Source organism: Pristis pectinata, chromosome 11, assembly GCF_009764475.1.
Source record: "Pristis pectinata isolate sPriPec2 chromosome 11, sPriPec2.1.pri, whole genome shotgun sequence".
Lineage (NCBI taxonomy): Eukaryota > Metazoa > Chordata > Chondrichthyes > Rhinopristiformes > Pristidae > Pristis > Pristis pectinata.
In genome coordinates this window covers 461673-486082 of record NC_067415.1, presented here as the reverse complement: position 1 = coordinate 486082, position 24410 = coordinate 461673, and the positions used below count along the sequence as shown (strand labels likewise).

The following is a 24410-nucleotide window of genomic DNA, read 5'->3' as shown; positions in this document are numbered from 1 at the left end:
ACGACCCAGCTAATGAAGGCCAGCATCCTGTACCCGTCCTTATCTATGCTAAGGTTACAATCAGATCAGCCCTGATCTTGCCCCGAGGTTGAAGGGGTCAGTGGCTGACTCCTGCTCCTACTTCGGGCTGAGAGTGACTGAAGGAGTGAACGGAGTTGAACCCAGTGCAGCTGCTTCCAGTTGGTTTGAGAGTGAATATGTTCCAGTGGCACTTCGCCCACACCGTCATCTCCCAGCCTAATGCTGACCTTGGCCAATGTGCTAAACGTTTTGTATTTTGATGGTTTGGATAGAGGAGGGGAATTGGGACCTGTGGAGCACCCTGTGCTGACCTACTGCCTGCACCGTTGCACTCCTAATTCTGTGTGTTCCCCAGCAGACCTGAACAATGACCGACGGGATCATGGGGAAGGCTGCCACGATGGAGATTGCCATAAACAGCAATGGTGACACCGCTGAACTGCCAGAGGATGACAGCTTGGAGCAGGTAATGTCCCCCAGTGCGTGTTTGGCGGGGGACCATAAGACAAAGGAGCAGCAGTCAGCTACTCGGCCCATCGAGTCTGCTCCGCCATTCTATCATGAGCTGATCCATCCTCCCATTTAGCCCCACTCGCCCGCCTTCTCACCATAACCTTTGATGCCCTGGCTACTCAGATACCTATCAATCTCTGCCTTAAGTACACCCAATGACTTTGCCTCCACAGCTGCCCCTGGCAACAAATTCCACAGATTCACCACTCTCTGGCTAAAGAAATTTCTCTGCATCTCTGTTCTGAATGGATGCCCTTCAATCCTGAAGTCGTGCCCTCTACCATGGGAAACAACTTTGCCACATCTACTCTGTCCAGGCCTTTTAACATTCGAAATGTTTCTATGAGATTCCCCCTCATTCTTCTGAACTCCAAGGAGTACAGCCCAAGAGCTGTCAAATGTTCCTCATACGTTAGCCCTCTCACTCCTGGAATCATTCTAGTGAATCTTCTCTGAACCCTCTCCAATGTCAGCACATCCTTTCTTAAATAAGGAACCCAAAACTGTATACAGACCCAGGGCAGATGTGAATTACTGTTGGGAAGAGGGTCACAAAGGTGTTTGTTTCTGTCCCAAGCTTTTACTGTGTGTCCTTCCGCTGTACTGATTTATTATTGTCACTGCATACAGATCAATTCGTTACACAGTGCATTGAGGTAGTACAAGGTAAAAACAATAACAGAATGCAGAATAAAGTGTTGCAGCTACAGAGGAAGTGCAGAGCAGGCAGACAATAAGGTGCAAGGTCATAACGAGGTAGTTTGTGAGGTCAAGAGTCCATTTTATTGTACTAGGGGACCATTCAATAGTCTTATAACAGTGGGATAGAAGTGGTCCTTGAGCCTGCTGGTATGTGCTTTCAGCCTTTTGTATCTTTTGCTCGATGGGAGGGGGGAGAAGAGAGAATGTCCGGTTGGAAGAGGTCTTTGAGTATGCTGGCTGCTTTACCGAGGCAGCGAGAAGTGTAGATAGAGTCCATGGAGGGGAGGCTGGCTTCCGTGATGTGCTGAGCTGTGTCCACAACTCTCTGCAGTTTTTTGTGGTCTTGGGCAGAGCAGATGCCATGCCAAGGCGTGATGCATCCAGATACAATGATGAATGTCAAAGGGGACATGCCAAATTTCTTTAGCCTCCTGAGGAAGTAGAGGCGCTGGTGAGCTTTCTTGGTCGTGGCATCTACATGATTGGACCAGGACAGGCTATTGGTGATGTTCACGCCCAGGAACCTGAAGCTCTCAACCTTCTCAACCTCAGCGCCGTTGATGTAGACAGGAGCATGTGCACCACCCCCCTTCCTGAAGTCAATGACCAGCTCTTTTGTTTTGTTGACATTGAGGGAAAGGTTGTTGTCATGACACATTTGAGATACGGCCCACTATGGTGGTATAATCCGCAAACATAGATGGAGTTAGACCAGAATCTGGCCATGCAGTCATGAGTATATAGAGAGTAGAGTAGGGGCTGAGGACACAACCTTGTGGGGCACCAGTGTTGAGGATAATCGTGCTGGAGGTATTGCTGTCTATCCTCACTGATTGTGGTCTGTTGGTCAGGAAGTCAAGGATCCAGTTGCAGAGGGAGGTGTTGAGTCCCAGGTCTCGGAGTTTGGTGATGAGAACTGACTCTATTGACACTCATTCCCTCCCTACAAATGAGTACAGTGTAAATGTCCAGGCATTACATGCTGTGGTTTTAACATTGGCCAGCCGGTTAATGGGGTTAGGCTGTACCTTGCAACTGCCTGACACCCCCGGCTCTAACCTTACTGCACACTCAAACTGTCTCTCACTTGCTCAGATCTGAACTCTCAAACTCAGTCCTTACGAACCTTGAAAGGTTCAAACTCAGAATCTCATACAAATGTATTCATCCAGCTCTTTGCTTCTGCAGTCCCCTCACTGTCTCCCCCCCCATACCACCCACAATCATTCACCCTCGGTTCACCACCCCCTCCCCCAATCCACTGGCTGTCAGTGACTTGTGGTGGAGATTTCTTCTATGTATTGCAACGTGTGCTGCATACCAGATGGCAAGTGTGGTCTCTGCATTGCTGGGGTCTGCTTGCTGACAATGTGTTAGTTTAACACTACGCAGCTCTAAACGAACTGGTTCTGTTCTCTGCCCCTGATCTCCAGGACCTTCAACAGGTGATGGTGTCTGGACCAAATCTCAACGAGACTAGTATCGTCTCCGGAGGTTATGGAGGAACAGCAGAAGGAATAATCGCCACCGGAACCATCAAAGGTAGGTCAGGTCGGCTGTGATCTCAGTAAATGGTGCAGGCTCAGGGCTGAACGGCCTGCCCCTATGCTGGGATGCAGTGAGTGGCTGAGGGAGAGGAGGGAAGGGAGAGGGTTGCAGGGTCAGTGGGTGTTCTGATGGGATTGGGGCATTTCCGGGGTGAGGCTGGGGAATGATCAAGGGATGGTAATGTCTGCGGAAGAAAGGGGGAGTGGGCAGAGGAGCGGATCAGTGAACTCCGTAGGGTTGGGGGTGACCAGGGAGGGGCCAGGAGAGAAGATGGGGGAGCAGATGTTGGGGGGATAGGTTCTATGCTGTTGGCAGGATGCTAGCGACAGTTGACAGGGTGAAGAAAGGGTTGTGTGGAGGGAAAGATTCCCTCTGGGAAACGAGGGGAAGGGTGCTCACACAGGCAGCTCCGTGCAGCCAGAAAACTGCAGCCATTTGACCTTATTGTAAACACTGGGTTTGCGTGTTCCTCCTGGGCACCCCTCGGTGATGATGGGATCTTGCTGTATGTGGAATGGGAAGGGGGATGAATCCACTGATGAGCAGCCCTCCAGCCTTGTTGTCTGTGCTGCACCACCACCCGATCTATGAGTCTGTGGTCTCACTGAACTCGGGATATCGAACTGTTGGAACCGCTGATGCTGTGGGGAGCTTCCCTGCAGAAGCCCGATGGACCCGCAGCGAGTTGTCCCTCGGGTGGTGGCAGGTTGGGTGAAGTTATTTTATGATCTAAGGCAGACCTCAGCTGCTCTCTCCCTCCCAGTTTTTCAGTCCGACTGTTGACCGTTCTTGTCTGCAGCTGAGGGCAGAGTGGATTTGTCAGGCAGTGACTTTACCTACTAGGCACAACCCAGGAGGGGATCTGAGGGGCGAGGTTCATAAGGTCACAGAGTTGTAAAGCACAGAACCTTCGGCCCATCACATCCATACTGACCTTTTTGCCCATCTACACTTATCCCATTTGCCCTGTCCCAATACAGGGTCTCGACACAAAATGTCGACCTTTGATGCCACAGTTGCTGCTGAGTGCTCCAGCAGTTTGCTTTTGGCTTCTATTTGCCCACAATTTCTCCGTATCTGTTATGACTGGTTTATTTAATGGCGGGGAACGGGCTGCCAGAAACGGTGGTGGAGGCGGATACAATAGGGTCTTTCGAGAGACTGTTGGATAGGTACATGGAGCTGAATAAAATAGAGGGCTATGGGTAAGCCTAGTCATTTCTAGGGTAGGGACATGATCGGCACAGCTTTGTGGGCTGAAGGGCCTGAATTATGCTGTAGGGTTTCTGTGTTTCTGTCTTAAGTGTCTGTCTGCATGTCTCTTAAACATATAGTGACTGTATCTGATTCCACTACCTTCTGCTACCCCTAAAATGGAAAATAGATTCTGACTATCTACCCAATCTATGCCTCTTATAGTCTGAAATGCTGTATGTCTGTCACCCCTCAGCCTCCCTCGCTGCAGGGGAAACAAGCCCAGCCTGTCCAATCCCTCCCCATAACTGAAGTCCTCCAATCCAGGCAACGTCCTGGTGAGTCCCCTCTGCACTCTCCAGCACATCCACAGGCAGAGTTTTCCTTGAGGAGATGGTTTAACTGTTCAGTGGGTGGGAGGGAGGTGGCGGAGGTTGGGTACAGGGATGGAATGGGAGTCCCAGTGGGTAGGAGGTGGCTGATCGACGGCTGGGCTGTATCTTGGCCCTTATGGGACAGGACTGGGAGGGAGTGGGTGGGTGAGCAGGGGTCGGTGGGGTTGAGGTTGTACTTTGGGGGTGAGGTGGGTGGGAACAGGGAGCGCCTCTGCTGGAATCTCATCAGCCACGACAGCTGAACAAGATGTGGCCTGTGTCTAATTTATCCTCTTTTTCTCTAACTTGCAGCTAAGCTAGAGGCAGTACAGCTCCCATGGAAGGAAAGGGCTGTAGGAAGTCCAAAGGATGGAAAATCTTTGTTCAATCTGGTGCCGAAAGTCAGGATTTACAAACCTAGTAGGCAGTGAATTATTCAACCAGATTGTTGAAAGTTAAGGCTAAGGTTTTAGTTATTACAGTACGGTTACATTAACTCCACACTGAGGTGCAGAGCTGTGAGCCCCACGTGTGTGCCCAGTGTCACGAACCAGCAACAAAAGAAACACACTGAGCATGATTCAGTGTTAAAAACTATTTTATTAATCACTACTTATGATAATACGTAAAATAAAAGTAAAAATGTTAGTATGTTAGAATTCAAAAATGTTAAACCTTGAACGTTAACCCCAAAACTAAACTCTTTGTGTGTGTGTGTGACAAAGTCCCAAACTCCAAGTTCAGGAATGGTTCTTAAAGTTCAGTTCCGCAAGCCATAAGGTGAAACATGAGCAAGGGCTTCTTCGACAACCACCGTTGTCTGAAGATAAGACATAGACGTAGAGAAACATAGAGAGAGTAAATACGAAATCCAAATGTTCCACGACGGAACCCCAGCGACACTTCAGTGTTTACTCGGTAGTGACTTCCTCACCCCGAAAAGCATCCGAATCGTGGTCGTCCACACACACAAATACCTGTTTCCTTCTACAGGTCAGCAACAAAGTGAACTCCACCGGATTACTTCCAACTTCCATACATGGATTTCAGTGGCAGACACAGTTATTGTTTCTCATCCATCGATAGAGAAAACTAGCAGGCTGGTGTCTCTCTCCCTTCTCTCTCTCTCTCTCTCTCCTAACTTCTTCAACAACGTCATTACGTCCTTTATCTTCTATTGACGTAAGCACGCCCCGCACACACATACACACACACTCTCTATCTTAAAGGGACTTTCACTGAGTCCGTAACACCTCCCACCTAAAAAAAAATTTTTCCCAAGAAAAATTTAACCGCGCATACAGTTAGTAATGTTAATAATTATCATTCTACACAACTACAGACTATCAGATTAGTACAGATACATGTTTCCCATTTAACATCGGGAAAGACAATCAGCAATCACATTATCTTTGCCTTTAATGTGAGTTATCATGCATCAAACTCTTGCAAAATTAAACTCCAGTTTAACAGCCTTCTGTTCTTGTTTTTGACTCGGCTCAGAAACACCAATGGGTTATGATCTGTATATACAGTCGATGGTTTCTGAGTGGTGCAAACATATACACTGAAATGTTGCAAGGCTAAAACAAGCGACAGTAATTCTTTCTCTATGGTGGAATAATTCTTTTAATGCTCATTAAATTTCTTTGAAAAGTAAGCTACAGGATGGTCAATATCATCAAGGTCACCCTTCTGCAACAACACAGCTCCTGCAGCTTCATCACTGGCATCTACTGCTAATGAAAATCGCTTTTCAAAGTCAGGTGTTTTGAGCACAGGATGGTAGCATAAAATGGCTTTCAGCTTCTCAAATGCTTCTTGACAAGAATCTGTCCAAACAAGCTTTACTCCCTTCTTCAGAAGATTAGTTATGGGAAGAGCAATATCAGCAAAATTTTTACAAAATTTTCGATAATATCCAACCATTCCCAAAAATCTTCTAACAGTCCTCATACCTGTGGGAATAGGGAACTCAGATATTGCTTGAACTTTTGCCTGAACAGGAGCTTGCTTGCCTTGACCTACAACATAACCAAGATACGTCACAGTGGCATGGCCAAATTCACTTTTAGCCAAGTTAACTGTAAGGTTAGCCTTGGAAAGTCTTTCAAACAACCTTTCTAACGCAGAGATGTGATCTTCCCAAGTATCATTCCCAGTCACTAAGTCGTCAGTGTAGGCATCTGTATGTTTTAACCCATGAATCACTGAATTAATCATTCTTTGAAATGTTGCCGGAGCATTTTTCATTCCAAATGGTAAAACATTGTATTCATACAATCCAGAAGGGGTTACAAAGGCTGAAATCTCCCTTCCTCTATCTGTTAATGGAACACACCAGTACCCTTTTAATAGGTCAATCTTTGTAAGAAATTTTGCCTTTCCCACTCTGTCTATGCAATCATCCACCCTAGGAATAGGGTAAGCATCTGACATCGTTACAGCATTCACTTTCCTGTAATCTGTGCAAAATCTAACAGTTCCATCAGGTTTAGGTACAATAACACAGGGCAAACTCCAATTTGAAGTAGAATGTCTAATAATATCATTTTCCAACATGTATTTTATCTCCTGATCAACAAGTTTACTTTTTTCCACATTCATTCGATATGGGTGTTGTTTGATTGGTTTTGCATCCCCAACATCAACATCATGGGTAATTATCGATGTTCTGTTTGGAACATCTGGGAACAGATTTTTAAATTTTAAAATTAATTCTCTCATCTGTTGTTTTTGTGAAACTTGTAAATGGTCCAACTTCGTTTCAAGGTTCTCCATGATATTTTGGTTTTTTAGTTTCGATGGAACAATATTTGGTCTAAATTGGCCTTCCTCAACATCAACATCAGGCATTCTAGAAACAACCTTTACATCATCCACCAAGGCCACAACTGAATCCCTCTCATAATAAGGCTTTAGCATGTTTACATGACAGAGTTGTGTTTTCTTGCATCTATCTGGTGTTTTGATTATATATGTTAAATCAGTCACTCGAGATTCAATAACATAGGGTCCAGAAAAATGAGATTGCAAGGGATTATTTTGGCTAGGGAAAAATACCAACACCTTTTGCCCCACTGCAAATGTCCTAGGCCGAGCACGTCTATCAAAATATGTCTTCATTCTTATCTGGCTGGTTTTCAAATTCTCTCTCGCTAGCTGGCAGACTCTCTCCAACCGAGTTTTAAATTTTTGGACATAGTCCAACAGACTCAAGTGCACTTCTTCATTAACCCATTGCTCTCTTAACAACTCCAAAGGTCCTCTCATCCAAATACAAGCTCAAACGGACTAAATCCTATTGACTCTTGGATTGAATCTCTAACGGCAAACAAAAGTAAATGAACGCCTTCGTCCCAATCCTTTGTGTTTTCAAAGCAATAAGTCTTCAGCATATTTTTGAGAGTAGAATGAAATCTCTCCAGAGCTCCTTGAGATTCTGGGTGATATGCAGATGATACAATTTGCTTTGCTCCCAGCTCATAGACTAGTTGTTGAAAAAAATTTGACATAAAATTACTACCTTGATCAGATTGGATTTCTTTTGGCAAACCAAACAAGGTAAAAAATTTTTAAAAGAGCCTTTGACACCGTCTTGGCCTTAATATTTCTAAGGGGTATTGCTTCTGGAAATCTAGAAGTGGCACACATGATGGTTAACAAATACTGATTTCCAGTCTTAGACTTTGGTAATGGGCCAACACAGTCCACAATCACCTTCGAAAAGGGTTCACCAAAAGCAGGAATTGGCTTTAAAGGAGCCACAGGGGGTTTTTGATTTGGTTTACCTACCATTTGACAGGTGTGACAGGTTCGACAAAACATCACCACATCTTTTCTCAAACCAGGCCAATAGAATTGTTTCATGATCTTCCCTACAGTTTTATTCACCCCAAAATGACCACCCAAAGGCATACTATGAGTCAAATTTAAAATCTCATTCCTATAAACTTTTGGAACAACAACCTGATGAATAACTTCCCATTCCTCATTAACAGGAACATGAGGAGGTCTCCATTTCCTCATTAACACTCGATTTTTGACATAATATCCAATTGGCACTTTTTCAATCTCCTCACATGAGAGTGCTCTTTCTCTCAATTCTGTCAACTCAGGATCCTTTGTCTGTTCCACCATAAAATCCTTCCTCGACAAAGACAAATCTTTAAATTCAGGCTCACTATAAGGATGTTGATCCTCCAGTGAAGACAGAAAAGTCTCAGATAAGGCATCATAATTTTCTTCCTGTTTAGGACTGTCACAAGGAACCACATCAGACTGCACCGGACTGTCTGTCTTGGCTAATTCTTTAGCTCTAGCTCGAGTCACCGCACATGATGGGTAAACATCTGGATCATTCTCAGACTCATCAATCCTTGGTTTGGTTGTTAACCGTACCACAGGAACAATTTCTCCATCTGCAAGGTCATTTCCCAATAACAAAGAAACTCCTTCCACTGCCAACCTAGGTCTTATCCCTATCTCGACTGGTCCTTCTACGAACTTTGACTTTAAAATCACTCGGTGTAAAGGGACAGATATGGTGTCATCTGTAACGCCTCGCACTAGATTTACCTCACCAGTGTCACTTTCTTCACCAAAATTTAAAACACTGTCCAGCAAGAGAGATTGGCAAGCCCCAGTATCTCTAAGAATTTTCACTGGCACCTGGGGTGACTCATCATTCAGTGAAACAAAACCCTCTGACACATAAGAACGGAATTCCTTTCTCACCTCCTCCAACTTTTCCGCTTTTCCCTCTTGCAAGGACTGATCTTTAACAGCATCTCCTAAATCATTTTGATTTTTAATTGCCTGAAAGCAAGCATTAGGCACAGCTTCCTTCCTTTTCTTCAAAAGGACACAATTAGATATCACATGGCCAGGTTTCTTACAGTAATAACAAGTACGCTCAACAGGTTTCTCCAGCCCTGGCTTCTTTTCATCCTTTCCTTTTTGATTACCTCCCAATTTAATCTCCAGTTTACCTGGATTGTCCTTGTAACTCTTTTGAAAGGTTTTAGGTTGTCCCCATTTGGATTTATGGGTTAAAGCATAATCATCTGCCAACCTAGCAGTTTCTTCTAAAGTTTCCACTCCCTTTTCATTTAAATATGTTGTTAATTCAGCTGGAACACATCTTTTAAAGTCTTCCACTAGTATCAATTCTTTCAATTTATCAAAATCCCCATCTACATTTTTAGCCATGTACCATCATTCAAAACATATTCTCTTTCCATTGGCAAATTCCATATAAGTCTGATCTGCAGATTTCCTCAAGTCTCTAAATTTTTGTCTATAAGCTTCAGGTACCAATTCATAGGCCTTCAACACAGCTTGTTTTACCTTGGTATAATCAGCTGCATCCTCAACAGACAAAGCAGAATAAGCTTTTTGAGCTTTACCTTTAATCACACTCTGTACCATAAGAGCCCATCCTTCCTTTGGCCAGTTTGAACTCACAGCAACCTTTTCAAAATGTTGGAAATACTGATCAACCTGATCTTCCTCAAAAGGAGGGACTAATCGAACCTCCCTACTGGCTGAAAAACCATCATCAGAATCAGATTCCAAACTCTTTTGCTTCATTTGTAAATTATGCTGCCTCTGTTTCTCCTTCTCCTCACTATCCAGTCCATCCTCTTCAATTCCATCTGCTTCATTGCTAGATCAGCCTCTATCTTCATCTGAGTTATCTCGTTCAGCCTCTAATTTCTTTTGTTCGGCCTCTATCTTTAACTGGGTCTGCTCTCATTCAGCCTCTAATCTCCTTTGCTCTCGTTCAGCTTCTAATTTCTTTTGCTCTCGTTCAGCCTCTAATTTCTTTTGTTCGGCCTCTTATCTTTAACTGGGTTTGCTCTCGTTCAGCCTCTATCTTTGCCAGCTGCACCTGTGCCTCAGAAATTGCTATTTCACTGCCAGGAAACTGTTTTAACACTTCCTTCTCAAACACCTTCTTTTCCACATAATGGCCAGCTATCAGTCTCTGAATATCTGCCTTTCTCATAGACTGCTTTACTTCTGTAAGGTTTAGCCTTGTAGCAATCTTTATCAGATCATCCTTTTTCGCCACCTCCAATCCCTTTTGGGTTGGTGACTCCAAAAATGCCTTAATATCCATTGCTGCTGGTTTCCACACACACAAGCCAATTAAAAAGAATTTATCAGACCTCCCTCAAAAATCTTTGGATTGAATCCCGAACAAATCTCGTCAATCTGGGGAACGATCCCAGACGACACTCGTTAATCTTTGGATTGGATCCCGGACGAGCCCCCAATTTTGTCACGAATCAGCAACAAAAACACACTGAGCATGATTCAGTGTTAAAAACTATTTTATTAATCACTACTTATGATAATACGTAAAATAAAAGTAAAAATGTTAGTATGTTAGAATTCAAAAATGTTAAACCTTGAACGTTAACCCCAAAACTAAACTCTTTGTGTGTGTGTGTGACAAAGTCCCAAACTCCAAGTTCAGGAATGGTTCTTAAAGTTCAGTTCCGCAAGCCATAAGGTGAAACATGAGCAAGGGCTTCTTCGACAACCACCGTTGTCTGAAGATAAGACGTAGACGTAGAGAAACATAGAGAGAGAGTAAATACGAAATCCAAATGTTCCACGATGGAACCCCAGTGACACTTCAGTGTTTACTCGGTAGTGACTTCCTCACCCCGAAAAGCATCCGAATCGTGGTCGTCCACACACACAAATACCTGTTTCCTTCTACAGGTCAGCAACAAAGTGAACTCCACTGGATTACTTCCAACTTCCATACATGGATTTCAGTGGCAGACACAGTTATTGTTTCTCATCCATCGATAGAGAAAACTAGCAGGCTGGTGTCTCTCTCCCTTTTCTCTCTCTCTCTCTCTCTCTCTCTCTCTCTCTCTCCCCTAACTTCTTCAACAACGTCATTACGTCCTTTATCTTCTATTGACGTAAGCACGCCCCGCACACACATACACACACACTCTCTATCTTAAAGGGACTTTCACTGAGTCCGTAACACCAGTTACGGGTTGGGCAGTTCCGGTTTAACGTTCTGCACTTGCGTCTATTTAACAAGTTCAGAGATTCCCACTCCACACTGGGTCAGATGGAGTATGGTCACTGCAACCCCAACCTGCTGTGTGTCTGGGACCCGTCCCCCAGTGAGGGTCAGTGTGTGTGTGTGTGTGTGTGTGGGACCCGGCCGCCAGTGAGACACTGACCAGAGGATACGGTTTACATGTACGTGATGAAGGGGAGAGGTGACTCTCTGTAACCTAAGCTCTGACCCGGGGTTCAGCAGCAGCAGATTCTACAGGGTCTGACCAAAGGGGAAAATCCTCAGAGAGGGCAGTTTACAGGCCAGCGAGGTGGGGTAAATGGTGGGAACTTTCTCAGAGATGGCACTGGCGGATGGGCTGAATGGGTCACTGTCCGATGTGGTTCTGCAGCAGAGCTGGGTTCACTTTCCCCAATCCCACCCCAACCAGGTGCTGCTGTGGGTCGGTGTGAGCACCACCTGTCAAGTTCCAGGTCGGGCAGTGCCGTGAAACGTCGGCGGCAGGGTCAGCACTTGTGTGTACTCACCGCCAGCTCCAAATCTGCCCAATCCTTCCGCTGCTGCTTGCTATGTTGCAATCTTCTGTGTAACGTGGCTGTGGGTTCAAACCCCCCTGCCTGCCTGTGGAAGGGTCACACTGTGCGAAGGGAGGTACTGAGGGAGGGTCACACTGTGGGAGGGGCGGTGAGGGAGGGTCACACTGTGGGAGGGGCAGTACTGAAGGAGGGTCACACTGTGGGAGGGGTGGTGAGGGAGGGTCACACTGTGGGAGGGGCAGTACTGAGGGAGGGTCACACTGTGGGAGGGGTGGTGAGGGAGGGTCACACTGTGGGAGGGGCAGTACTGAAGGAGGGTCACACGGAGGGGGGTACTGAGGGAGGGTCACACTGTGGGAGGGCGGTACTGAAGGAGGGTCACACTGAGGGAGGGAGAGTGCGGAGGGAGCACAATCCATGCTGTCTCTGACGGTGACGTGTTTAATTCTCTGGGCCCGAGCCTGAGTGTTACAGCTCCTGAGCCGAGCTGCTGTTTGTGTGGCCTCTGTCTGTCAGCATCTTTCACATTCGGATAAGTTGGTTTCTCTTTTTTTCTACCACCTTTCTCCATCTCTCCATCCCCTCGCTCACTGTGTTCAGATTCTCCTGTGAAACCCCACGCACCACACGGCCTCCTGATCTCACCCAGCAGGTCAGCAGCCAGCAGGATAGCCAGTCAGGGCTGCATGTCACCAGGTACAGCTGTGCCCACCCTGCGCTGCCCCCTCCCGCACTGCCCCCCACCCCATCCCCTGTCCCCCACCCTGTCCTCTGCCCTCCTCGCACTGCCCCCCACCCCAACCTTCCCACCCCGCTACCCAGTCCCTCTTCTGTGCTGAAGCTGTTCTGTTCCCGCCCCCCCCCCATGGATCTTACATGGCATTGTTGGTGGGTTAATTGTAACTGTGACTTGGCCCTAATGTAGGTAAGGGGTAGAATCTGGGGGGAGATGGTGGGAAGAATAAAATGGGATCAGTGTAAATGGGTGGTTGATGGTCAGCACAGACTTGATGGGCTGAAGGGCCTGTTTCTGTGCTGTATGACCATTCTGGTCAGCAGCCACCCGCACCGTGCATTCCCTGCATCACACCATTTGCAGCAGTAACTCAGGCTACTCCAGCAGCACCTCTCCCACCAAGGGCACGGACAGTGGGTGCAGGGGAACACCACCACCTGCAGCTTCTCTCCAAGTCGACACTGCTGGCAAGGCCAATATTATTGCCCCGGAGAAGGTGGGGGGTCCAAGTCGCACCTGATCCTGACAGGGAATGTATTGCCATTCCTTCATCGTCACTGGGTCCAGATCTGGGAGCACCTTCGCCAGTGTGGTGGAGGCACCTTCACCAGAAGGACTGCAGAGGTTCAAGGTGCAATTCCACCCCCCCCCCCCCCCCACCTTCCCCAGCACAATTAGGATGGGCAATAAATGCTAGCCTTGCTAGCAATACTGACATATTATAAATTAATAAATGGACACCGCCTAATTTCCCCTCTAGACCCATGGTCAGTAGCCAGTGATCAGGGCAGACACCCTGGATGATCGCCCCCCACCTCCTGTCTGTCCTGGGGTACACTGGCTTGTGACTGTGTGCAGGAACCTTGGGCACTATCCTCCCTCATCCAAAAGTATGTGATCAAATGGAACACTTGCTGCACTTCACAAGCTTCACAGTCACAGGTTAACTGCCCCGTTCCCCCTTCACCTTGCAATGCCCACAGTTGTGGGTTTGGCTGGGGTACTGCAGAGTGCATGCATCATCCCTAGACCTGCCAATTTCCTCACAACTTCTCCTCTAAGCTGCAGATCCCAGCTGTTCCTTCCCTTCACCCATCAATCACCATCTCAGCCATGGCTCTCCAGTCCAAACCCCACACCAACGTGTCTGGTTAACCTCTCCAGCTTCTGCTTCCCATTCCTCTCCATCTTGTCTCCCCTCTGGTCTTTCCATGCCACATCCATCTCTGCTTGTTAACTCGGTGCAGACCACGGCCCTGGTCACCCTTGTCCCAGCTTCCCTTCACAGTTTAGTCTTTCTGCTTAAACTCCTGGCATGTAATCATTTATGTGGCAACTCTCTTGTTCTTTGAGTTAACAATTCTGAGTGATCCGGGGACAGATTTGTCTGTCTGTCTGTCTTGGCCTCCGACACCAGTGCTTGAGACAGATCCACGTGGTATGAATGGCTCCCAGCTCTGGTTTGTTTTGATCCTCACTCCTTGTTATATTTCAGGGTCCAGTAATGTTCACCATACCCAGAGCAACCCAGTCACAGCAAGCAACGAAGCTGCCCGTGGGATTGCTGTGGAGAAGTTCGATGTTGTGAAAAAGTGGGGGATCAACACCTACAAGGTGAGTGTGAAGGAAAGTGCTCGACAGTGACCGTGCACAGGATACCTGGCCCTTCAGCCCAGCCGGTCCATGCTGCCCCACGAGCCTCCTCCTGCCTCTCAATACCCATCAGTGGGACCCTCTGTCCCTTCTCCCTCAGGGCCTTTTCCAGCCTCCCGCCCTCTGCATCTCCCCGGGGGAGCCAGTTCCGTGGTCCCACCGGTCCGAGTGAAGAAGCTTCCTGTTGATTTCTCGGTGACTCCTCCCCACCAGTGACAACACTCCTGCTGCATCCATTCAACGTTTTAACCAGCTTTCTCAGCCTCCCTTCCTGCTGCAAATTATCCCCACATTTCTGATAACTTTCTGGTAATTTAAAACCTCCGCATCCTCTCTTGCGCCTCTAGTCTGTTAAGAACAAACCTAGCAGAACTCAGTACAGTGCTCTGCTCAAAGAGTTATCCAGCACGGAAACAGGCCCATCGGCCCAACTGGTCCATGCTGACCAAGATGCCCATCCAAGCTCTGATCAGAGGGTTGATACCAGTTTAACATAATTTCCCTACTTTTCAGTCCTATCCTTGCAGTAAGCCCCAGGTTTGCTTTGTTGTGGCTTTGCTAACCCCAACTCAATTTGTAGCGATGGTGCATCTGCACTTTGAGGTCCTGTTGTTCTGAACCAAACCCAGACTGCCACCTTCCTGTTTTCCAACTAAAATGTGGCAGCTCACATTTATCAATCACAGAGTGGGACAACACAGAGACAGGCCCTTTGGCCCATCATGTCCATGTTGCCCACATTAGGACTCTATCGTTCTAAGTCTTGCCCATTAAGTGTCCCTCTAATGCCTCTTAAACGTAGCAATTGTATTGGACTCCTCCACCACCTCCTCTGGCAGTGTGTTCCAGATATCAACCCCGCTCTGTGTAAAACAAAACTTACCCCTCAGACCCCCTTTAAAACTCCTTCCTCTCACCTTAACCCTGTGGCCTTTGGTTTTTGATAACCCCACCATGAGGAAAGATTCTGGCTGCCTCTCATAATGTTATACACCTCTGTCAGGCCAGCCCTCAGCCTCCTTCACTCCAGGGAAAACAAGCCCAGCCTGCCTAATCTCCCCCTATAACTATATGTTATAAGGTTCTCTGTTGAACCTAATTTTCAAGTTCTCTGAGTTTACAAATGCCCCCCTCACCCTGTAATGAGTTACAAAGGTCCACAGCATTGATATCTGTGAAAAGCGGTGGGTATATGTCAAATACTAACCAGGGCCCAAATTATGGAGCGACCTGAACCTGTACGGCAACTGACCCGAGACTAATGCAATGACAAACCAGTACTGTACCCCGGTGTTATACAGTGACAGACCCATCCCCACCGGCACTGTACCCCGGTGTTGTACAGTGACAGACCCATCCCCACCGGCGCTGTACCCCGGTGTTATACAGTGACAGACCCGTCCCCACCGGTACCGTACCCCGGTGTTATACAGCGACAGACCCGTCCCCACCGGTACCGTACTCCGGTGTTATACAGCGACAGACCCATCCCCACCGGTACCATACCCCGGTGTTACACAGCGACAGACCCGTCCCCACCGGTACTGTACCCCGGTGTTTCCGTGTGTTTAGTGTCTGCATTACACGATCTGCAGTGCCGGGACACAAGCTGGGCTGGGTATTCCGGTGGCGGGCTGCACTGGTGCCCGGTGCTGCACTGCTGGCAATGTTGTGCTGCACTGTTGTCACCGCTGGCTCTCCCCTCCCTGCAGTGCACCAAACAGATGATCTCGGAGCGGTTTGGTCGAGGCTCCCGCACTGTCGACCTGGAGCTGGAGGCGCAGATCGAGCTGCTCCGGGACACCAAGCGCAAGTACGAGAACGTGCTGCGTCTGGCCCGCGCGCTCACCACGCACTTCTACAACATGGTGCAGACGCAGCGCGCCCTGGGAGAGGCTTTCTCGGACCTTAGCCAGAAATCACCAGAACTGCAGGTACGTGGGGAGGGACTCGTCAATCGTCTGGGGGGGGGGGGGGGGGGGGGAGGGTGGGAGGGGGGAGATGGTGGAGAGAGGCGGCTGGAGAGAGGGGGTGGGAGAGCAGAGGGAAAACAGGTGTGGTAGGGATGAGGAAGGGGAGGGCAGGGCAGGGGTCATCTCTGGCCGTTTGTTCTGAGGGTTGTCCATGGAGCCTACACTGAGCTTGGTGGTGTCTCTGTCCCTGCCCGCTGCCCATCTCTCTCCCCCCTCCTGCCCTTCCCCCTCCCTGTCCTGCCCTTTCCCCCTCCCGCCTTCCCCCACCTCTCCTGCCTCCCCCACCTCCCCATTACTCCCACTCCCCACTGCGCCCCTCCCTCCCTCCCCCTTTATGCTGCCCTCCCTACCCCTCATGCCCCCTCTCACCCCCCCCTCGTCTCTCTCCCCCTCCCCCCACCCCACCCCTACAGGAGGAGTTTGGATACAATGCTGAGACTCAGAAACTGCTCTGCAAGAATGGGGAGACACTCCTGGGAGCCGTCAACTTCTTCGTGTCCAGTATCAACACCCTCGTCAACAAGACCATGGAGGACACGCTGCTCACAATAAAACTCTTCGAGAATGCCAGGTGAGTTGAGGACACTGCCCAGCTTAAGGTCCTGTGGGGGTTCTGTCTGCCCTTGAGGCAGTGTTGGGACTGAAAGGGTTAAATCACAAGGCGTGGGGTTGTTTCTCCAGATGTAGCTGCTCAGGAGCTGATCTGATTACATTGATTATGAAAATTAAGGATTTGATGAGGAGAGCTGAACTTTGGCTTCTCACTTTTCACAATGCTGCTTTCTAGCTCTGAAATATTTCACATTCATTCACAAAACACACTGCCAATACGCACACAACCCACTTCTACAGACAGCCAGCAGACTGTATGTCATTTAGCTGGGCAGCAACTCACCAAGACCCCCTACACAGCACCTTCCAAACCCACCACCTCTACCAGCTAGGACAAGGGCAGCAAAAAGTGGGGAGCTCCACCCTCTGGAGGTTGCCTTCCAGTGAACTCTGTTCTGTGTGGAGGGAGGGGCAGTGAGAGCCGACGTGCAGAAAAATGGAGTAGACGTATGTGAGGGCTCCATCAACCACGGCAGAGGGGAAGGCACACTACCAGAGGGAGGAGGACATTTCAGAAGCTCAAGAGCAGAAAGCCTCATCCTGAGAACAGATGTGGAGACGGAAAAATGGAGAAAGGGGATGTCATCTTTCCGGGAAGGGGTATCGCGGAGGGAGCTGTGGGAGTCGGTGGAGTTATAGAAGATGTCATGGTGAGTCTGTCTCCTGAAATGGAGACCGAGAGAAGGAGGAGGTGTGTCAGAGAGAGTCCAGGTGGATTTTTGAGCTGGGTGGAAGTAGGTGGCGAAGCTGCTGCAAGTGACGAGTTCTGCATGGGTGCAGGAGGCTGCACCAATGCATTTGTTGGTGTAGTGGGGAAGGAGTTGGGGAGGGGGCCAGAGTAGGTCTGGAATAAAGATTGTTCCATGTAGCCAACAAGAAGATGGGTGTAGCTAGGGCCACCAAGTTCTTCCCTGTTAATGGAAACCAGACCACCTTAAGACATCTTTATTAGTCACATGTACATCGAAACACACAGTGAAATGCATCTTTTGCGTAGAGTGTTCTGGGGCAGCCCACAAGTGTCGCCACGCTTCCAGCGCCAACATAGCATGCCCACAACTTCCTAACCTGTACGTCTTTGGAATGTGGGAGGAAACCGGAGCACCCAGAGGAAACCCACGCAGACACACGGGGAGAACGTACAAACTCCTTACAGACAGTGGCCGGAATTGAACCCAGGTCGCTGGCACTGTAATAGCGTTATGCTAACTGCTGCACCACCATGCCTGCCCTATGGGTGTCCATGACTACACCTCTGATTGGGAGGGATCAGTGGATAAGGAACCTGGTGGTTGTTGTCTCTTGCTCTCAAACAGTAAAGCTGACGGAGCGCTTATTATGTTCTCCATACATCAGAGGGATCTGTGACCCTGAGGAGCACATCATCGTTATTAGCTGAGAGGAAACCTCCATGTCCACCCTGCTCAGGGCTAAACCTGCCAAACTCCTGAAAATAACAAGTGGAACAGGAGGCCATTCACCCCTTGTGTCCATCCACTGTTCATAAACATCATGACCTCAACATCACTTTCCTACCCTAACCCCATGCTCCTTAATTCCCTCAAAACCTAAATCTGTGCCTTGAACAGTCTCGGTGACAGTCTGCACAGCCTCTGGGTAGATATCCTCACTACTCAGCAAATGAAGAAATAACAAAGGTGGTGGGTGTAAGGTAGAGGTGGGTACAGTTACAACATTTAACCTGGACAGGTCCATGGATAGGAAAGGTTTAGAGGGATACAGGCCAAATGCAGGCAAATGGGACTGGCTCAGGTAGGTACCTTGGTTGGATGGATGAGTTGGGCCAACGGGTCTGTTTCCGTGCTGTATTTCCGTGTTTCTTTGCTGTCTACGTTTCCATGCTGTGTAACTCTGACTGTAAAAGAAGGGAGGTTGTGGTACAAAAACACGAGTTTGAACACAGCTGGAGCACTGTGCGCAGTTCTGGCCACCACACTGCAGGAAGGAAGTGGCTGCACTGGAGAGGGTGCAGAGGAGATTCCCCAGGATGTTGCCTGAGACGGAGTGTTTCAGTTATGAGGAGAGGCTTGGTTTGTTTTCGCAGAAGCACAGGAGGTTGAGGGAGTACTTGATTAAGGTATAAGAAAGTAGGGAAGAGATAGGGTGGACAGTAGGAAACTTTCTTCATTCCAGAGGTGTTTAAAACAAGATTCAGGGTGAGGTGTAGGAGATTTAGCGGGGAGAGAATAATTCTTCCCTCTCCCCACCAAAGAGGGCAGGTTGGAAACTAAAATGCACTGCCTTCTGGAGGCAGAGATTCACACAACACCTCAGAAGAATCTCGACGAGCACTTAGATCACCAAGGCATAGAAGGCAATGGACCAAGTGCTAATAGATGGGGACTTGAAAGTTGGCACAGACGTGGTGGGCCGAAGGGCCTGTTTCTGTGCTGTGTGACTCAGACTCTGAAGCAGCCGCTGCAGACTCTTCCTTCCACCAACAATGTATATCAGGCAGCTGGCACAGGAGCTGAAAACAGGAGGAACTTCAGTAGAGAGATGAAGGGAGGGACATTTGAAAAGGTTACCTGGTGTGTGATGGGAGAGTGTAGAGGGAGCTTCACCCTGTGTCTGACCCCGGGAGTGTGTGAGGGGAGAGTGTGGAGGGAGCTTCACCCTGTGTCTGACTCCGAGAGTGTGTGAGGGGAGAGTGTGGAGGGAGCTTCACCCTGTGTCTGACTCCGAGAGTGTGTGAGGGGAGAGTGTGGAGGGAGCTTCACCCTGTGTCTGACCCCGGGAGTGTGTGATGGGAGAGTGTGGAGGGAGCTTCACCCTGTGTCTGACCCCAGGAGTGTGTGACGGGATGGTGTAGAGGGAGCTTCACCCTGTGTCTGACCCCAGGAGTGTGTGACGGGATGGTGTAGAGGGAGCTTCACCCTGTATTTGACCCCGGGAGCGTGTGATGGGACGGTGCGGAGGGAGCTCTGTGTCTAACCTGTGCTCTCTGTGACAGATTGGAATATGATGCGTATCGCACGGACCTGGAGGAGCTGAACCTGGGTCCTCGGGATTCTGTCACGCTGCCAAAGATCGACCTGGCACAGCAGTTGTATGTGGTGCATAAAGAGAAGTACGAGCGATTACGCAGTGACGTCACCATCAAGCTGAAATTCCTGGAGGAGAACAAGGTGCTGATTGGCTGTTGTGGGAGCTGTCATCTTTAGCCTGGAGACACAGGAGACTTCAGATGCTGGAATCTGGAGCAACACACAATCTGCTGGAGGAACTCAGTGGGTCAGGCAGCATTTGCGGAGAGAAATGACAGTAGACGTTTTGGGTTGAGACCCTTCATCTGGATTCCAGATGCTGCCTGACCCACTGAGTTCCTCCAGCAGTTTGTGGAGAGTCCTTAGCCTGGTTGGTGGTAGGGGAGACATTTCACCGCCACTCTGGGGTTATGGCCAACCCCATGCACTGCCCTTAGCTCCATGTAACTGAATACCTTTAGTTATCAAAATGTTTCAATCTCAGACTTGAAGTTAACAACTGACCTGACATCAGTTGCCATTGGTAGGGAGGTTGCACTATATGGGACACACAAATCCCCAGGACTGGGTGAGATCTATCCCAGTTGCTATGGGAAACAAGAGAGGAGATAGCTGGGGCCCTGACAGAGACTTGGGCACCTCTTATCTCCTGGAGGATGGCTAATGTTGTTCCTTTACTTCAGAAAGGCAGCAGGGATAAGCCAGGGATCCATAGCTCGGTGAGCCTTACTGCAGCAGTAGAGAAATTGTTGGAGAAAACCCTAAGGGATACGGTTTACGTACATTTAGAAAGTCAGGGATGGGCAGGGATGGTCAGTATGGCTCTGTGCAGGGTGGGGGTGGGCAGTGTGGCCCTGTGCAGGGCGGGGGTGGTCAGTGTGGCTCTGTGCAGGGTGGGGGTGGGCAGTGTGGCCCTGTGCAGGGCAGGGGTGGTCAGTGTGGCTCTGTGCAGGGTGGGGGTGGGGAGGGATGGTCAGTGTGGCTCTGTGCAGGGTGGGGGTGGGCAGTGTGGCCCTGTGCAGGGTGGCTCTGTGCAGGGCAAGGGTGGGCAGTGTGGCCCTGTGCAGGGCGGGTGTGGGCAGGGGTGGTCGGTGTGGCTCTGTGCAGGGCGGGGGTGGGCAGTGTGGCTCTGTGCAGGGCGAGGGTGGGCAGGGGTGGTCAGTGTGGCTCTGTGCAGGGCGGGGGTGGGCAGTGTGGCTCTGTGCAGGGCGAGGGTGGGCAGGGGTGGTCAGTGTGGCTCTGTGCAGGGCGGGGGTGGTCAGTGTGGCTCTGTGCAGGGCAGGGGTGGTCAGTGTGGCTCTGTGCAGGGCGGGGGTGGTCAGTGTGGCTCTGTGCAGGGCAGGGGTGGTCAGTGTGGCTCTGTGCAGGGCAGGGGTGGTCAGTGTGGCTCTGTGCAGGGCGGGGGTGGGCATTGTGGCTCTGTGCAGGGCGGGGGTGGGCAGTGTGGCTCTGTGCAGGGCGGAGGTGGGCAGGGGTGATCAGTATGGCTCTGTGCTGGGCAGGAGAATCCTGCGTCAATAATTTGACTGAGATTTCTCAGGAGGGAACTGATGAACTGAGGGGGCGATAGGTGAGTACTGGCGAGGGGTGGGAGCAGTGGGATGGGTCAGATTGGAGGGAGTGGGACAGGTGAGTCAGTCCGGTTGGGGGTGAGACCAGGGTAGGACTGGTGGGTCAGGCCCTTAGGTGAGGGGGTGAGCCTTGGGTTAGATAGGTGGGTTAGTCTGGGGCGAGGGGTGGGATCAGAGCAGGTCCGGTGGGTCAGTCTGGGATAAGGGATGGGTCGGTCTGGGTGGGGTGAGGCTGGGGTGAGTCCAGCACATCGGTCCTGGATGGGACCAGTGGGTTGGTCTGGGGTGAAGGGTGGGGGTGGGACTGGGATGAATCCGGTGGGTCCGTCTGGGTGGGGGTGAGTCTGGTGGGTCAGTCTGGGTGGGGGTGAGGCCGGGGTGGGGACTGGTGAGTCGGTCTGGGTGGGGGTGAGGCTGGGGTGAGTCTGGTGGGTCAGTCTGGGTGGGGGTGAGGCCAGGGTGGGGACTTGTGAGTCGGTCTGGGTGGGGGTGGGACTGGGATGAATCCAGTGGGTCAGTCTGGGTGGGGGTGAGGCCGGGGTGGGGACTGGTGAGTCGGTCTGGGTGGGGGTGAGGCTGGGGTGAGTCTGGTGGGTCAGTCTGGGTGGGGGTGAAGCCAGGGTGGGGACTGGTGAGTCGGTCTGGGTGGGGGTGAGGCCGGGGTGAGTCTGGTGGCCTGGCCTTTACGGACTGACCTCCCTGTGTGTCCGGCCCTGCAGGTGAAGGTGATGCACAAGCAGCTGCTCCTCTTCCACAACGCCACCTCCGCCTACTTTGCGGGGAACCAGCAGCAGCTGGAACAGACGCTGAAGCAGTTCAACGTGAAGATGAAGGCGCCCAGCTCAGACAAGCCGTCCTGGCTGGAGGAGCAGTGATGGTTGGCGATGGACAGTGGGATCCTCCTGTGTCAGCGCAGCAACACCGGACAGAACGAGCCAGCTGCATTAAACACAAACCCAAAAATCTCTCTGAGGCTCGTGTGTTTGAACCAACTCAAACGTGTTAGAATTTTAGGGAAATTTCCTCGTTGCTTAAAGTCGAATCATTTCCAGATTTCACGCCTTCATAATCTTCGTACAAATTAAACACTAAGGAGCAATGGGACTGAGTGTGGACGCTGACAGTGGAGCCCTAGGTTGTACATAATCCGTCTATGGAGCTGAGAGGCTGCCCTGGTACCTGGCTGGGGTGGTGGATCTCTCCCACAACCCCCCAGACTGACAGCTTTGGACCTTGCTCCTGGGGATGCTGTGGTTCATGGGAATCGGGCACTTTTAGTGGGACCTGGCTTTCTATTTGCACCTTGTGGTGATGGGGTTGAGTGGACACAGGCACTGTGGTCAGCTCAGCACTGCTGCTATCGACGGTCGATGGGACCTGGTACATTTTAGTACTGGGCTGCCCCATTGCAAGGGGTGGGTGGGGAGGGTTTGTCTGGGCCAGACCACCTCCAGCAACATCACCCTCACAGCCCCTCCAAACCCGGACTATTCATTAAGCCCAGCCTGTGGACTGAGTTCCACCCGTGTGTGACGAGACTGGAGGGGAGTGACTGTGCATTGTCCTGTCCACAGTTTTGCCACATTTATGGGATCCCTGGTGTTGGAATTGTTAGCAGGGTGTGGGTTATGTGCTGTATTAAAAATTATCTTTAACTCTGCATTTTCTGTACTGTGCTGTTTGTGGGTATTTAAGTTTATTAATATATAAAAAACCCACGATCTGGTAAAGAGCAGATAGACTGGAAGTTGGGACCATTGAGGAACAGTGGGGTTGTTGGGGCTGGGGGAGCAACTTTCCCCACACCCAGTGGGCCCTATCCCCACCCCTGGCACCGACCATGTATTTCTAGAACTTTGTTTTATAATCTCAAAGTACAGAGTGGGGCATTTTATAAAACTTCACTTCCATCTCACTTTTGGAGGTATTAAAATGTGTGAGTTGCTGAATGTTATTGGTGTTTACTTTTTTCCTGACCCTTTTATCCCAATTGGTGAGGGTGGAGCCTGTCGCAGAAACATAGGCAGCTGCCTGGCCTCAGGGAGAGAATGGGCTGGGCCGCGCTTCCTGACAGACGAACGAGTCGGGGCGAGTTCTGAAGTGCTTGTGTCTGATGCCGAGGAGAGACTGTTTGCTGAGATGTGACCTTCCCTGGGACCAATCCCAGCCCTCAGATTTTCACTGGAGTTTTCAATGACTTGCTGCAGCTCATGAGAGTTGAATATTCATTCTCAGCTCGTGGAGTTTGCATGCAGGCAGTTGACAAGCAGGTTGGTGGGGCTTCTGGAAGTAGGAGGTAATCCAGGAGCATTTCCAGCTGTGGGCAATGGGGGCAGCTGTTGGTCTTGGGCGGCAGTAGGAGGAAGAAAGGTTAGGTTGAGAACTGGACGTACTATCTCCTTGAGTTGATGAGTTTGATGTTGAGGCTGTGTGGGAATTGAGATGGCTGGATTTTGTTGGTGTGGGGGAACAGAGGCAGGCAGGTGGAGAGAGAAACACACACAGAATGCTGGAGGAACTCAGCAGGTCAGGCAGCATCTATGGAGGGAAATACACAGTCGACGTCAGGAACGGAAAGGAAGAGGGTAGAAGCCAGAATAAGAGGGTAGGGGGAGGAGCAGGGGCTGGTAGGTGAGAGGTGAGTGTAGGTGTATGAGGGGGTGGGTGGGGGAGTGATGCAAGAAGTTGAGAAGTGATGGGTAGAAGAGGCAAAGGGCTGAAGGAAGAGGAATCCAGTAGGAGAGGACAGTAGACCATGGAATAAAGGGAAGGAGGTGGGGAATAGATGGGTAGGTCATGAGGGTGGGGAGGGGAAAGGGGTGAGGGGGCCACATGGAGGGAGATGCAGTTAGTGGGTTGCTGAGGTGGATGTGATGTGCTAACTGGCTGTCACGGGTTGGTGCTCAGGAGAGATT

The 24410-nt window shown here is 50.0% G+C and overlaps 1 protein-coding gene across 2 annotated transcripts; it reads left to right on the top strand.

Annotated features, from left to right (window-relative positions):
- The first annotated feature begins 375 nt into the window (after positions 1-375).
- Positions 376-23444, top strand: LOC127576090 (arfaptin-2-like). Of its 2 annotated transcripts, XM_052026475.1 has the most exons (8): positions 376-487; positions 2670-2778; positions 4665-4772; positions 14174-14292; positions 16044-16265; positions 16718-16875; positions 19891-20065; positions 22215-23444. In XM_052026475.1, the coding sequence occupies exons 1-8, from the start codon at positions 389-391 to the stop codon at positions 22368-22370; spliced, it is 1146 nt and encodes a 381-aa protein (XP_051882435.1). In that variant the 5' UTR covers positions 376-388; the 3' UTR covers positions 22371-23444. The 2 variants fall into 2 exon arrangements, with proteins under 2 accessions (XP_051882435.1, XP_051882436.1); XM_052026476.1 differs by lacking the exon at positions 4665-4772 and having other exon boundaries at positions 382-487.
- Positions 23445-24410: the final 966 nt, after the last annotated feature.